Source organism: Leucoraja erinacea, chromosome 3, assembly GCF_028641065.1.
Source record: "Leucoraja erinacea ecotype New England chromosome 3, Leri_hhj_1, whole genome shotgun sequence".
NCBI lineage: Eukaryota > Metazoa > Chordata > Chondrichthyes > Rajiformes > Rajidae > Leucoraja > Leucoraja erinaceus.
Genome location: NC_073379.1, coordinates 16,146,827 through 16,163,322, shown reverse-complemented (window position 1 = coordinate 16,163,322; position 16,496 = coordinate 16,146,827). Strand labels below are relative to the sequence as shown.

Here is a 16,496-nt window from a genome sequence, read left to right as displayed (position 1 = left end):
CAATGGAATTCCACTGGTTACAAACCTCCAGCTTGAATATCATCCCACCACCACAACCCTTTGTCTTCTATCAGTAAGCCAGTTATAAATCCATACAGCCCTTGCATCTTAATCTCCTGGATCACGTTACCACGGGAGACTTTATTAAATCAAATACCCTGCTAAAATCCATGTGGACAACCTCCGGTGTCCTTCCCTAATTGATCACCTTCATCACCTCCTCAAAAAGACGTGATCAATTTGGTAACAATGTGATGAAGCAGTAGAAGTCCTGACCTCCATCGTCCCTTCATTTCTTCCAGATTCTGACCAATGACTGTAGTTCCCACATCCCTGCCTCTCTAGTTTAAACCCTTCCAAGTATCAATAGTGAATGTCCAGGCAAGAATATTGGCCCCCTGCAAGGATGCCAGTCCCCCTGCATTCAATGCCTTCTCCCTTCCCTGGGGGTATTCATTTACTTACATTTTGTACCATAGGCATGACCACCTCACTATATCTCCCATCCAGGCCGTATCTCCAGATTATCCTTTTTCACTCAGATTATAGGGTGATTATACGCGAGCGAGCTGCCAGAGGACGTAGTAAAGGCAGGTACAATAACATGGATAGAAAAGGTTCAGAGGGATATGGACCAAATGCAGGAAAATGGGACTAGCTTCGGTGGGACATCTTGCTCAGCATGGACAAGTTGGGCTGAAGGGCCTGCTTCCATGCTGTATGTCCCTATGTCTCCAATCAAGAGAAATATATAGACGATACAAATCTAGTTAAAAAACCGCCATGTTCATTTTTGTAACCCTTGTTCCCAATTTTCCAAAATACAGCTGGAGAAAGCATTTGTCTAGGCTTTCTACAAGCCCGCCATCTGTAAATGTCCATTCTGATCATATTTATGTGTCGGGAGGAACTGCAGATGCTGGTTTAAATCCAAGATAATGGAATTTGATTGCAGACTTTATCCAGATTGATATATTATGCCCTGCTCAGCCCAGTTTTCAAACTAATACAAAGATAGACACAAAATGCTGGGGTAACTCAGCGGGACATGCAGCATCTCTGGTGAGAAGGAATGGGAGACGTTTCGAGTTCTAAATCATCTTTATAACTGTTATCGCCAAGGAGTGCATCTGGGAAATTCAGTGCAAACACCAGATGGCGCCAGCAATGGCTACCTCGCCAACAGTCTGTCTGTCCCTTTCTGCTTTGTTGTATTTTTAGTATGTTAAAGGTATGTTGTTAGTGTTCTTTAGCTTGTTTTATGTGGGGGGTGGGGGGGGGGGGGGGGGGGGGGGGGTTGGGGGAAGCTTTTTCTAAACTCTAACTTCGGCGGAGATGCGATGTTTTTCTATACCGTATCTCCGTTCGCACTGCGGGCTAACATCGAGGAGTTGGTGGCCTTTGCTGGAGACCGACGTTGGAGTTCCACCGCGGGAGGTTGCGGAACTTTAACATCACGGAGCCCACGATCCCTTTGCCAGGGATCGACCTCTGAACTATACCGCGAGTGCCCGCGGATTTTGACAACGTGGAGTACGTGGTCTCAGGTCAGAACTGACTACGGGAGCTCCAAGCCGCAGGAGCTTCGACCGCCCCCACACGGGGGCTTCGACCGCCACGACGCAGAAGCTTTGATCGCCCCGACGAAGCGGCTTCGACCACCGGCTGCGGGAGCTTCGATCGCCCCACGGGAGAAGGATGAGGGAGGAGGATTGGACTTTGTTGCCTTCCATTGCAGTGAGGAATGTGGGGAATACACTGTAGTGGATGTTTACGTTAACCTTTGTGTAGTTGTGTGTCTTGTTGGATTTTTTTTTGGTATGGCTGTATGGTAATTCACTTACCTTAATTGGTGCACGTGACAATAAAAGACCTTTGAAACCTTTGACCAATGAAACCTTTGAGATCCCACATGGAAGGGTGTGATCCAATGGATCCAAAGAATAACTTTCCATTATGCTTGTCCTGATTTTTGCATAGCATTGTACAAAGTACACGTTGCCAAAAGTCACAATGAAATGGCTGGGAGTAATTACTTGCGCAATCGGTCCAGAAACTTGCCACCGGACCGGGATGTCCCTCTCCTCTGTCTCCTGGGCGGCTCAGTTGAACACATACATTGTATTGGTACATTGGTTGCAGATTGTCCAGTTTCACCACGTCCGACGCATCTGTTACTGAAAAGAAGAAGACCACGGACAAAGAGGTTAAATCTTCACAGCAATTCACTGGTAGTCTGAAGCTCGACCACATTAGACTTCCTCATCACCCGCAGTCCCCAGCAAGGAGGATTGACAGAAGCAACAGGCAAAATGTTCTTACGTTGGCCTGCTTCATCATCAGCACAGTCACAGTCAACCAAAGGGCACGAGCAGAAGCCGCACAGGTGTACGAGCACCTCCCCACTGCTGCCCATCAGGGTATTGGGTCATAAGGTCATGTGATAGGAGAAGAATTAGGCCATTCGGCCCATCAAGTCTACTCCACCATTTAATTATGGCTGATCTATCTCTCCCTCCTAACCACATTCTCCCGCATTCTCCCTATAATCCCTGACATCTGTACTAATCAAGAAATTGTCTATCTCTGCCTTGAACATATCCATTGACTACTTGTCCACTTGTTTAGATGCACAGATTTGATCTCAGTGGTGTTGCAGAGGTTAGCTGTGCAGACTGACCCAAAATGTCACCCATGCCTTTTCTCCAGAGATGCTGCCTGTCCCGTTTAGTTACTCCAGCATTTTGTGTCTATCTTTGCTGTGCAGATGTTGGCTCTCTACATTCTTACGTAACAACAGTGGCTACCCTTTCGTGTTTCGTTGCCGTGAAGCTTTCAAGACATGGAGTGACTCTTCTTCTTGATTCCATCCCATAGCTTTGCAAATAGATACTGAGAATAGTACAACATGGAAACAGGCCCTTCGGCCCAACCTGCTCATGCTGACCAGGATGCCCGATCTATACTCATGCCACCAGCCTGCATTTGCCCCATATCCCAATAAACGTTTCCTATTTATGTACCTGTCCAACTGTCTTTTAAATGTTACTAGACCAAGTGCCTGTTCGGTCTGCCAACCTAACACAATACTCCAGCACTCACCCTTTTCACCCAATGCAATGTGAGGAGCAGGTGTGTGTGTGTGTGGGAGGGCGGCTTGTGTGGGGGGCAGGGGGGTGTGTGTTGGGGGGGGTGTGGGGGGGAGGGGGGTGTGTGGGGGGGGGGGGGGAGATGCTGCGGGGGGGGGGGGGGGTGTTTGGGTGGGAGGGTGTGTGTGGTGGAAGGGATAACTTTATGGCTTTGCAGTTTTGGTCCTTCTCTTGCTGAGAGCAAATTACAGAACTATGTGCATTGAAGTCTCTATGGTTTCTGAGCTGTTGACAGGAATGTGAAGTTGGAGAATGTCCTTGAATAACTTTAGAAGCTGGCCTGTAAGTGGGATTGAATTCCTTTACCACAGTGTTGAGAATTGGCCGTATTACTTTCAAATCATATTTGGTCTGCGATGGGAAATGTGTGGGAGGGAGTGAGGGAGGGAGGGGTGGTGAGGAGGGAGCACCGCGCTGTGGGATGGAGGGAGGGAGGGAGGCCACGGGCGGGCGTGGACTAGAGAACCCGAGCGAGGCCGCAGGCTGGCGTGGACCCGAGGACCTAAGCAAGGCCGTGGGCGGGCATCAAGCAGTCAGAATGAAGCAGCTCGACCGTTGGGGAGGCGGTGAAGCATTTGAGGAATGTTCTGGAAATGCAGCCCTCCCCCTGACGTCACTCGAAGCTGGTGGAATATTCTGTGTGTGAAACGGGCGCCGACCCAGGCCATCGTGCTCGCCCACCTCATTGTGACATCATCAGTCGAAGTTGGTTGAAGAATGCGTGCGTGAATGTTTGTTTAAAAGGCAGTTTTGTCTTTTTTTTCATTTTATTCACCAATAACGTAAAATATAGGATCAAATATATGTGGAGGGGGAAAATGGGAGTCAGAATATGTAAACATTTATGCACTACAGCATAGCGTTTTCTCGAAAATACAAAAATCTGTCTACCTCTCTATCACATCAGAAACATTGAAACCCTTTGAGCTGCCAGTCCTATCCCTCTCACAAACAAGTCTCTGTCATGGTCCCAACCACTTTTCATGGCTCTAAGTCCAATCGTTTTATTACGATGTCCCAGCATTGAAAGAAATACACTTCAGCACATGGGATTCACTCAGATTCCTTAACCTCTCCCTGCCTGTCCTTTCTTTGAGACAGACTGGTCTTAACCTTCACCTTCCCACCTGCCCTTCCATTCGTTGACCTTCTATTCTGGTTCCCCACCCCCTATATGTCTCTCTAGTTTAAACATTTCTGAGTTGCATCAGTGAACCTCCCAGCAAGGATATTGGTCCCACACTAAATTCAGGCACAACCTGGTTAGTTTAGTTTAGTTTAGTTTAGTTTAGAGATACAGCGCGGAAACAGGCTCTTCGGCCAACCGAATCCGCACTGACCAGCGATCCCCGCACATTAACACTATATTACCTACATACACTAGGGACAATTTACACTCTGCCAATTAACCTACAAACCTGTACATCTTTGGAGTGTGGGAGGAAACCGAAGATATCGGAGATGACCCATGCGGTCACGGGGAGAAGGTACAAACTCCGTACAGACAGCACCCATAATCAGGATTGAACCCGGATCCCCTTCGCTGCAAGCGCTGTAAGGCAGCAACTCTACTGCTGTGCCACTATGCCGCCACCTGTCCCTCTTGTACAGGTCAACTGTCCCAAAAGAGATCCCAATGGTCCAAACATCCGGATCCTTGTCCCCTATACCAACTCCTCAGCCATGCATTCATCTGTCCTATCTTTCTATTCGTACCTGCACCCACCTGTGGCACAACAGACAATAGACAATAGGTGCAGGAGTAGGCCATTTGGCCCTTTGAGCCAGCACCGCCATTCAATGAGATCATGGCTGATCATCCCCAATCAGTATCCCGTTCCTGCTATCTCCCCATATCCCCTGACTCCGCTATTTCTAAGAGCCCTGTCTAGCTCTCTCTTGAAAGCATCCAGAGAACCTGCCTCCGCCGCCCTCTGAGGCAGAGAATTCCACGGACTCACCAAAATTGTTTCCTCGTCTCCGTTCTAAATAATAATAATAATAATAATAATAAATTTTATTTATTGGGCGCCTTTCAGACATCTCAGGGACACCTTACATAGGTTAACAGGAAATATAAACATATAATCAGAATAAAATAAATAATAAAGACATCACAGAAACACAAAATTAAAAACAGAATTCAGTCCAAAAACAAAAATCAAAAACACAATGTAAATGGCTTACTCCTTATTCTTAAACTGTGGCCCCTGGTTCTGGACTCCCCCAACATCGGGAACATGTTTCCTGCCTCTAGTGTGTCCAAGGAGATTATTCTGGTGGTGGTTATTATGGTGGAGATCCTGCTTTTTAATTTTTGCCTCAATCCCTGTATTCAGTCTACAGGACATCATCCCTTTTCCTTTGTGCCAGCCCTGTGTCAATTGTGCCAATGTGCACTATGACTCCTGGCTGTTTGTCCTCCCCTTTGAAAATGTTTCTTCAGCTACCCTGACACATCCTGAACCCACCACCAGGGATGCAACACACCATCCTTGCATCACATTTGCAGAATCTCCTGTCACTATCACTGTAATTAACACATCTCCTATCACTATCACTCTGTTTGCTTTCACATTTCCACACTTACCAGGCCCAGTACCACACTTGTGACTGCTGCTCCTACTCTCCCCTGACCAGTCATCTCTCCTAACAGTATCCAAAACGGTACACGTTTTGGACATGAAAAGGTCATAAGGTCATGAGTAAAAGGAGCAGAATTAGGCCATTCGACCCATCAAGTCTACTCCGCCATTCAATCATGGATGATTTATCTCTCCCTCCTAACCCCATTCTCCTGCCTTCTCCCCATAACCTCTGACACCCGTACTAATCAAGAATCTATCTGTCTCTGCCTTAAAAATATCCATTCACTTGGTCTCCTCAGCTTTCTGTGGCAACCCATCTCCTTCTTACACCTAACTCCTTCACAGCTCAGCACTCGCAACAAGGGCCGAGTCCCCCTAGTCCTCACCTTTCACCCCACCAGCCGTCACATACAAAAAATAATCCTCCATCAGTTTCGCCACCTCCAACGTGACCCCACTACTCGCCACATCTTCCCATCTCCCCCCATATCTGCCTTCCGCAAAGACCGCTCCCTCCATAACTCCCTTGTCAATTCTTCCCTTCCCTCTCGGTCCACCCCCTCCCCGGGCACTTTCCCTTGCACCCGCAAGAGATGCAACACTTGTCCCTTTACCTCCCCCCTCGACTCCGTTCAAGGACCCAAGCAATCGTTCCAGGTGCGACAGAGGTTTACCTGCATCTCTTCCAACCTCATCTATTGCGTCCGCTGCTCTAGATGTCAGCAGATCTATATCGGTGAGACCAAGCGGAGGTTGGGCGATCGCTTCGCCGAACACCTCCGCTCGGTCCGCAATAACCAAGCTGACCTCCCGGTGGCTCAGCACTTCAACTCCCCCTCCCACTCCGCCTCCGACCTCTCTGTCCTGGGTCTCCTCCATGGCCACAGCGAGCAGCACCGGAAATTGGAGGAACAGCACCTCATATTCCGTTTGGGGAGTCTGCACCCCGGGGGCATGAACATCGACTTCTCCCAATTCTGTTAGTCCTTGCTGTCTCCTCCCCTTCCTCAGCTCCCTTGCTGTCTCCTCCCACCCTCCAGCCTTCCGGCTACTCCTCCTTTTCCCTTTCTTGTCCTCACCCACCCCCACCCCTGATCAGTCTGAAGAAGGGTTTTGGCCCGAAACGTTGCCTATTTCCTTCGCTCCATAGATGCTGCTGCACCCGCTGAGTTTCTCCAGCTTTTCTGTGTAACCTTCGATTCTCCAGCATCTGCAGTTCCCTCTTAATCATCCTTCACAGCTCATCTACCTCACACACACAATACCCCCTCATCTCCTACTTCCTATTCTCCCCATTCCCCTTTCTATCCTATCTCTTCCTTAACATTTCATCATTCTCTCCCATCTCTTAATTCCCTCTTCTACTCCAATATCCTGTCATAATGCACCTCACACTCACAGCCCAGCACCTTCCTTTCCTTGCTCCAAATCTCTTTTACCCCATTCTCCTGTTTAACTACCTTCTCCTTCTACCCTTCTTTTCCTCATCCCCCTCGTCACACAGCCCAGTCCCTTCCCATACCTATTCACATTCACCCCATTTAGCCACAAGGGAGTTAGATGTGGCCCTTGTGGCTAAAGGGATCAGGGGGTATGGAGAGAAGGCAGGTACAGGATACTGAGTTGGAGGATCAGCCATGATCATATTGAATGGCGGTGCAGGCTCGAAGGGCCGAATGGCCTTCTCCTGCACCTAATTTATATGTTTCTATTTTTCCCTTTCAATTCCTTTTCACTCCATCTCCCTCACCCACCTTTTCGCTCCCACCGCAGTTCCCTTTCACCTGTCATGTCCCTCTCACCAACCATCTTCCTCCCATATAGTCCCTCTCGTCCCTATCTCCCTCACATCTTCAGGTTCCATCAAAACCCATATTTCCCTTCACCCCCATTATAGCCTGGACACATCTCAGCTTTGACTTCATGTCTTCATGACTTCAACAGACTGGTTCCCCCAAGATGCAGCACAGAACGTCACCGGAGATCCCTTTTCTCTGTGGCTATCAAACATAGAAACATAGAAACACAGAAATTAGGTGCAGGAGTAGGCCATTCGGCCCTTCGAGCCTGCACCGCCATTCAATATGATCATGGCTGATCATCCAACTCAGTATCCCGTACCTGCCTTCTCTCCATACCCCCTGATCTCCTTAGCCACAAGGGCCACTTCTACCTCCCTCTTAAATATAGCCAATGAACTGGCCTCAACTACCCTCTGTGGCAGAGAGTTCCAGAGATTCACCACTCTCTGTGTGAAAAAAATTCTCCTCATCTCGGTTTTAAAGGATTTCCCCCTTATCCTTAAGCTGTGACCCCTTGTCCTGGACTTCCCCAACATCGGGAACAATCTTCCTGCATCTACAAACTTTACAACTCCCCCCCCCCCTTCTGTTGTGGGGTAAAGTAACTCCACTTCCCTTCCCCTCCTCCTCCCAAAATCTTTGCACATCCCCAATCCAGGACTTTCCACGTGTCACATTCATGTATCTTGCTGTATCTTATGACTGTTGGCAGACCAATTTCCCTCCTGGGATAAATAAAATTCTATCGTATCGTATGTATTTCTATCACTTTCTGTTGCCGCCACTGCCACAATGGAAATACTTCCAAGTCTTCCTCACAAAATGAAATAATATGCAAAATGCATCCTTACCTTCAACTGCTGACCATGACTGCAGTGCTCCAGTGGGCTTATACAAGAGTTTGGTCTGGACGATAGGTCCATCACCCATGTGCGGCTCAACGTTGGCATTAACAATAATGTATCGTGTGCCGCTCTTGGCCTTGGTTGGAGGAGTCTGAGGTGAAGGAGGGACTGTTGAAAGTGCACATGTTGCATTAAGATGTAAGGCAGGAAAGAAGAAGCACATCTTCAGAGGCCACTCTCTCCACCTCTGAGGGAGGAGGGGCAGTGCACACATGAAATACCTGGTCATTGGTAGAATAACTAACAGCTTTAAAGTAGCCAGGGCTGCACAGTGGGGCAGCGGTCGATTTGCTGCCTTACAGCGCCAGAGACCCGGGTTCGATCCTGACCACGGGTGCTGTCTGTACGGAGTTTGGACGTTCTCCCCGTGACCTGCTTGGGTTTGGCACATGATCTCCGATTTCCTTCCATACTCCAAAAAGGTACAGGTTTGTCAGTTACATAAGATCATAAGGTCAGAAGCGATAGGAGTAGAATTAGGCAAGTCTACTCCACCATTCAATCATGGATGATCTATCTTACCCTCCTAACCCCATTCTCCTGTCTTAACCTCTGACACCTACACTTGGCTTGGTATAATTGTAAATTGTCCTAATGTGTGTAGGATTAGTGTTAATATGCGGGGATTGCTGGTCGGTGCGGGCTCGGCTGAAGGACCTGTTTTCGCAAGAGTTCTGTACAAGAGTTAATTTGTACATCTTCACAAGAGTTTTATACGTTCTCCCCGTGACCACGTGGGTTTTCTCTAACACCTTCGGTTTCTTCCCACACTCCAAAGACATACAGGTTTGTAGGTTAATTGGCTTGATATATTTGTAAAATTGTCTCTAGCGTGTGTCGGGTAGTGTTAATGTGCGGGGATCGCTGGTCGGCGCGGACTCGGTTGGCCCATGGGCCTGTTTCCGCTTTGTGTCTCTAAACTAAACTAAACTAAACAATTCAAAGCAAAATTGATGCTGATGGAGAAGCAACAGAAGCTATGATGTTTTGTTAGAGGGAACATGTTTTGAAGTAAACTAGCAGAATACAAATTTGGAAATGTGTCAGAAGCAGGCATAAGTGCATAAAGTAAACCAGCAATGACCAGGCATGGTTAGAATCATACAGCACAGAAACAGCCCGATGTTGCCCATCATTATCTATCCTATCCTGTTTACCAGCACTTGGTCCTTCCAAATTGAGTGAAAAAAAATCTTCCCCAGGTCCTTTCTTGACTTCTAACCTCTTAACCTAAACCTATGTTCTCTAGTTTTAAACACCTCTGCAATAGGAAAAAGATTTAGTTTTGAATGCAGCGCGGAAATAGGCCCATCGAGTCCGCGCCGACCAGCGATCCACACACATTAACACTATCCTACACCCACTTGGGACATTTTTTTTAAACATTTACCAAGCCAATTAACCTACAAACTGTTTGTCTTTTGGGTGTGGGAGGAAACCGAAGATCTCGAAAACCCACGCAGGTCATGGGGAGAAAGTACAAACTCCTTACAGACAGCACCCATAGTCGGGATCAAACCCAGGTCTTCATCACTGCACTCGCTGTAAGGCAGCAACTCTACCGCTGCGCCACCGTGACTGCCTTCATTTCTAAGCATCTACTCCATCTATGCCACATAATTTTCTAAACCTCTATCATAATTCCTCCTCACTTTTTGCCCATTTCCCATTCAACTTTGGCTGTACATCAATCGATCCAAATATCTTTTAAATGTTATAATTATACATGTCTCCACAGCTTCCTCCGGCTGCTCATCCCATATACCCCCCGTCCTTTGTGTAAAAAATCTGCCCCTGAGGTCACTCTTAAATCTTTCCCCTCTCACCTTATATCTCTGCCCTATAATGCGAGACTCCCCTACCTTGAGTTAAAGACTGTGACCATCGCACTTATTTACACCCCTCGATTTTATATTCTTCCACGCTGTATCATTCTACTTTCTAGGAGACTCAGCCTTCAATGTCCTACTTACCAGGGGTAAAAGTCCCAACATATCCAGCCTCTCATGTTGTCCACTCCTGGCTGCTTTTAGACTTTACTTTAGATATACAGGAAACAGGAAGCAGGCCCTGTAGCTCATCGAGCCCGCACTGACCAGCGATCACCCCGTACACTAACGCTATCCTACACACTTGGGACCATTTACAAATTTACTGAAGCCAATTAAACTACAAACTTGTATGTCTTTCGAGTGTGGGAGGAAACCGGAGCACATGGAGAAAATTCACACAGTCACAGGGAGAATGTGCAAACTCCGTACGGACAGCAGCAGTAGTTGGGTTCGAACCCAGGTCTCTGGTGCATTAAAGGCTGCAACTTTACTGCTGCACCACTGTGCGGCCCCTTAAGATCTGGAAGTTCAGATTGTTTGGGATCCAGCTAACTAGATACTGAATTGGCTTGATGTTGGAGAACAGTAAGTTCTGTAACGCAGTGACCAGAACTGCACACAAAAATAGAAATGTGGCCTAATCAATATTTTTATACAGCTGCAACCTGCATTTACAATTTTTATACGCACCACCACCGCTCTTTACTGTATACTTTCCTCTTACATTTCACCACCCAAAGTGCAACACCTCACACTTGTTTAAAGTGAACACCATCTGACATTTCTGTCCATATCTTCAATTGAGTGACATAGAGTCAGAGTCATAGAGTGATACAGCATGGAAACAGGTCCATCGGCCCAACTTGCCCATACCAGCCAACATGTCCCAGCTACATGGGACCCACCTGCCTGCTTTTGTCCCATATCCCTCCAAACCTGTCCTATCCATGTACCTGTTTAACTGTTTCTTAAACATTGGGATAGTCCCTACCCCAACAGTTCAGGTTTAACCCGTCCCTCTTGTACAGGTCACCTCTGCCCCAGATGAGATCTTAGTGAAAGTCTGCCATTCAATCATCACATATCTACTTTTCCCTCCCAACCCCATTCTCCTGCCTTCGCCCCATAACCTCTGACACCCTACTAATCAAGAATCTATCTATCACTGCACTAAAAATATCCATTGATGACCTCTACAGCCTTCTATGGCAATGAATTCCACAGAATCCCCACCCTCTGACAAAATTAATTACTCATCATCTCCTTCCGAAAGGAACGTCCTTTAATTCTGAGGCTATGACCACTGGTCCTAGACTCTCCCACTAGTGGAAACATCCTTTCCACATCCACTCTATTCAGGCCTTTCACTATTCGATACGTTTTAATGATGTCCTTCCTCATCCAAACTCTAGCAAGTACAAGCCCAGTGCCTTCCTGACTCGAGTGATTCCTGAAATATCACGGTCAATGCCTCCACAATCTCTAAAGCCACCTCTTTCAGAACCCTAGGTTGCAGTCCATACGGTCCAGATGACCTATCCACCTTCAGCCCCTTCAGCTTCTCAAGCACCTTCTCCACTATAGCCACTCCACTAACTTCCAAGTCCTATCCTTGCTCAGGGCCTCAAGTCCTGGCAGCATTCTCATAAAAAACATGGCAACATTCTTGTACTCAGTGGGACTCAGATGGGAAGAGTTAATGCAAAAGATGAACAGATACCCTGACATGTTAAGCTAAGCTAAATGGCTTGCTTTTATACTGTAAGTAACATACCTTTCACTGAGACGTTGAATGATCTTGCGGCCATGCCAGTTGGAGTTTTAACACGACAGATCCACTCCCCTGAATTCGATGGGGACATTTTTGGCACTGAGAATGTGCTAATGGTGTGATTGAATGGGTGTGTAATAATTCTTGTGGATGTGAGCTAGGGGAAAAAAATGAAAAATTGATATTGCTGATGGCACATACAACATCTTTCTTCTTTATTCAAATAAAAATTTCAGTCATAAAACGTGACAATGCAATACTCTAATCTGCTTCAATATCTGCAATTTGTGTTGAATGCAAAAGGGGAAATTACAGAGAACTACAGGTCTAAAGTGTATGGCAGTTGAAAGATATTAACATTGATAAAAAAACTAGCATTGCATTAATTATTTGAATGGAAAAGCAAGAAAGCTCGCGGACTTAATGAACCATATTCTAGGTTTTGAAGTAGGTAGCAATGGTAACAGTGGATGCATGTTCAAAATGACCATATGCAGGTTCACATGCACATCCATACACTCCAGAACAATTGCCATAGATCTCATGAATGACTTGCACAGTCTTATAATGATGTCCCAACATTTGTACTCAATACCTTTCCCAATTAAGGCAAACACACCAAACACCTTCTCAATCACATTGTCCACTTTACACTCCACTTTCAGGGAGCCATGCACCTGTATTCCCAGATATCTCTATTTTGCAACACTCTCCACCAAGGTTCTATCATTTATGCCTTTGTGAGCAATTTTAGGCCGCATATCTGAGGTAGCACGTGCTGGACCTGGAGAGGATCCAGAGGAGGTTTACTAGAATGATCCCAAGAATGAGTGGGTTATGGTGAGCGTTTGTCGGCACTGGGCCTGTGCTCGTTGGAATTTAGAAGAACGAGGGGGGACCTTATTGAAACTTACCAAATAGTGAAAGGCTTGGATAGAGTGGATGTGGAGAGGATATTTCCACTAGTGGCAGAGTCTAGGAGTCAGAATTAAAGGATGCTCCTTTAGGAAGGAGATGAGGAGTAATTTCTTTAGTCAGAGGGTGGTGAATCTGTGGAATTCATTGCCACAGAAGGTTTTGGATGCCAATGGATATATTTAAGGTAGAGATAGATAGATTATTGATTAGTACGGGTGTCAGGGGTTATGGGGAGAAGGCAGGAGAATGGGATTAAGAGGGAAAGATAGATCAGTCATGATTGAATGGCAGACTTGATGGGCCAAATGTCCAAATTCTGCTCCAATCACTTATGAACTTATGAACATGACATACCAAAGTACAGTCTGAAGAAGGGTCTCCACCCGAAATATCACCTATTCCTACTCTCCAGAGATGCTGCCTGTCCCACCGAGTTACTCCAGCATTTTGTGTCGACCAGACCAAAGTACATCTCACACTTGTCAGAGTTAAATTCAATTTGCCATTCCTTGACCAAAGTTAATTTAGATCCTGTTGTTGACTTAGATAACCTTCCTTACCATCCACTACACTATCATATGCAATGGCATCTGTAAATTTACTCACAATGTTAACTACTTTGTCATCCAAATACAAAAAGGCAGCAGTAGACCCAGCACTGACCCCTACGGTGCCCCACTGGTCACAGACCTCCGATCAGAAAAACTACAACTACCCTTTGAGTCCTTTCTCCAACCCTCGTTTGAATCCAGTTCGCTTACTCACCTTGGCTTCCATGTGAAATAACCTTCCAGATTAGCCTACCATACTGGACCTTCTAAAAAGGCCTTGCTAAGGTCTATGTGGTCAACATCGTCTGCCTTTTGCCTTCATCAATCCTCTCATTGACCTCTTCAAAAAACTCTATCAGATTTGTGAGACATGATTTCCACGCACAAAGCCATGCTGACTATCCCTATTCAGTCTGCGCACTTGCAAATCCTGGTAAATTCTGTCCCTAAGAATTCCCTCCAACAATCTTCCCAGCTATCAACACATCTAGATAGTGGTAAAAAAGACATATGGTATGCCTGCTTCCCTAGGTCGGGGAATTGAATAGAAGGGCCTGGATTTATGATGAATCTGGGGCTGTGGACAGTGAGCAAATCTATCGGTACACAGTGGGATATAGACCAACTGCAAATGGGTGGAGAAATGGCAGATGGAGTTCTATTTTGAGCAAGTGTGAGATGCTGACCCTTAAGAGCATTGATGTATGGAGAGATATTGGGGTCACTGTCAATAACTCCCTGAAAGTGGCAACACCAGTAGGTAAAGTGCTAAATAAGGCTTGGGGTAGGTTAGGGGTATTGAGTATAAGAATCAGGAAGTCATGATGCGGCGATATAGGACTTTGGTTAGGCCGCATTTGCATTTTGCGTGGGTTCTGGTTGCCTCATAACAGGAAGGATGCGGAGACTTCAGTCAGTTAACTACAAAGTTTAGTGTAGGAATTAACTGCAGATGCTGGTTTAAACCAAAATCTGAAGAAGAGTCTCGACACGAAACATCACCCATTACTTCTCTCTGGAGATGCTGTCTGTCCCGCATTTTGTGTGTAACAAAAACGGTTGTAGAGGCCAAGGCTGTAGACATTGTATATATGGATTTCAGCAAGTCATTTGACAAGGTTCCACAAGGTAAGCTGCTTTGGAAGATTAGATTGGATGGGAGTCTAGGAGAGCCAAAGAATGTACAAAGCATGATTGCACAAAGCAGCAGTAGACCCAGCACCGGGGTGGTGGGTATATGGAACGAGCTGCCACAGGAAGTAGTCTTTTAACCATTTTAGAGGAATTAAGAACCAGAGGACATAGGTTTTTCATGAGGAGGAAAGATTTATAGAACCTGAAGGACTACTTTTTTTTATCACAAAGGGAAGTGGACATGTGAAAAGAGCTGCCAGAGGAGGTAGTTGAGGCAGGTACTAATACAATGTTTAATAAACATTTGGACAGACACATTGAAACATAGATAAAATAGGTACAGGAGTAGACCATTCGGCCCTTCAATCCAGCATCGCCATTCAATATGATCATGGCTGATCATCTAAACTCAGTGCCCCATTCCAGCCTTTTCTCCTTGATTCCTTTAGCCCTAAGAGTTAAATCTAATTCCCTCTTGAAAACATCCAGTGAATTGGCCTCCACTGCCTTCCATGGCAGAGAATTCCACAGATTCACAGCTCTCCAGGTGAAAATGGTTTTCCTCATCTCAGTCATAAATGACCCCTTATTCTTAAACTGTGACCCCTGGTTCTGGACACCCCCAAAATCGGAAACATTTTTCCTGCTTCAAGCCTGTCCAATCCTTCAAGAATTGTATATGTTTAAGTTCCCCTCTCATCCGTGTAAATTAAAGTGAATACAAGCCCAGTCGACCCATTCTTTCATCATATGTCAAGTCCAGCCATCCCGGGAATTAACCTGTTGAACCTACGCTGCACTCCCTCAATAGCAAGAATGGCCTTCCTCAAATTAGGAGACCAAAATTGCACACAATACTCCAGGTGCAGTCTCACCAGAGCCCTGTACAACTGCAGTAGGACCTCAAACTCAAATCCTCTTGTAATGAAGGCCAACATGCCATTAGCTTTCTTCACTGCCTGCTGCACCTGCAAGCATACTTTCAGTGACTTATGTACAAGCACACCCAGATCTTGTTACACCTCCCATTTTCCTAATCTGACACCATTCAGATAATAATCTGCCTTCCTGTTCTTGCTACCAAAGTGGATAACCTCACATTTATCCACATTATACTGCATCTGCCATGCATCAGCCCACTCACCCAACCTATCTAAATCACTGCCTGCCATTCTGAAAAGGACCTGTTAATTCCTAGTCTTTGCTTCCTGTCTGCCAACCAGTTCTCTGTACATGTTAATACCCTACCCCCAATACCATGTGCCCTAATTTTGCACACTAATTTCTTGTGTGGGACCTTGTCATAGGCTTTTTGAAAGGCCAGATACACCACATCCACTGGCTCTCCCCTATCCATTCTACTTGTTACATCCTCAAAAAATTCCAGAAGATTAGTCAAGCATGATTGCCCCTTCTTAAATCCATGCTGACTTCGACCGACGCTGTCACTGCTTTCCAAATGTGCTGCTCTATCTTTAATAATCGACTCCAGCATCTTCCCCACTACCGATGTAAGGCTAACTGTCCATAATTCCGTTTTCTCTCTCCCTCCTTTCTTAAAAAGTGGAGTTACATTGGCTGCCCCCCAGTCCACAGGAACCGATCCAGAGTCTGTAGAACACTGGAAAATGATCACCAATGCATTCACGATTTCTAGGGCAACCTCCTTGAGTACTCTGGGATGCAGACCATCAGTCCCTGGGCAGGTAGATGAGTGCAGATGGGGCATGTTGGTCAGAGTGGGCAAGTTGGAAGCCTGTTTCCACACTCACTCTATGATTCTATTAGAAAAATGGCTTGTCTCGTACCCTGCACCTACTGTGATCAGGAACCAAATATCTGAGGA

General features: G+C 46.2%; 1 protein-coding gene across 1 annotated transcript in view; it reads right to left on the bottom strand.

The window, feature by feature from the left end:
- The window catches only part of tek (TEK tyrosine kinase, endothelial), an 86,042-nt gene that overhangs the window by 26,564 nt on the left and 42,982 nt on the right, over positions 1-16,496 (bottom strand). Inside the window, exons 9-11 of the mRNA XM_055632195.1 lie at positions 12,051-12,204; positions 8,391-8,552; positions 2,037-2,177 (exon numbers count right to left, since the gene is read on the bottom strand). Coding sequence (XP_055488170.1) covers positions 2,037-2,177; positions 8,391-8,552; positions 12,051-12,204 — 457 coding nt within the window. The remainder of the gene's footprint in view (positions 1-2,036; positions 2,178-8,390; positions 8,553-12,050; positions 12,205-16,496) is intronic.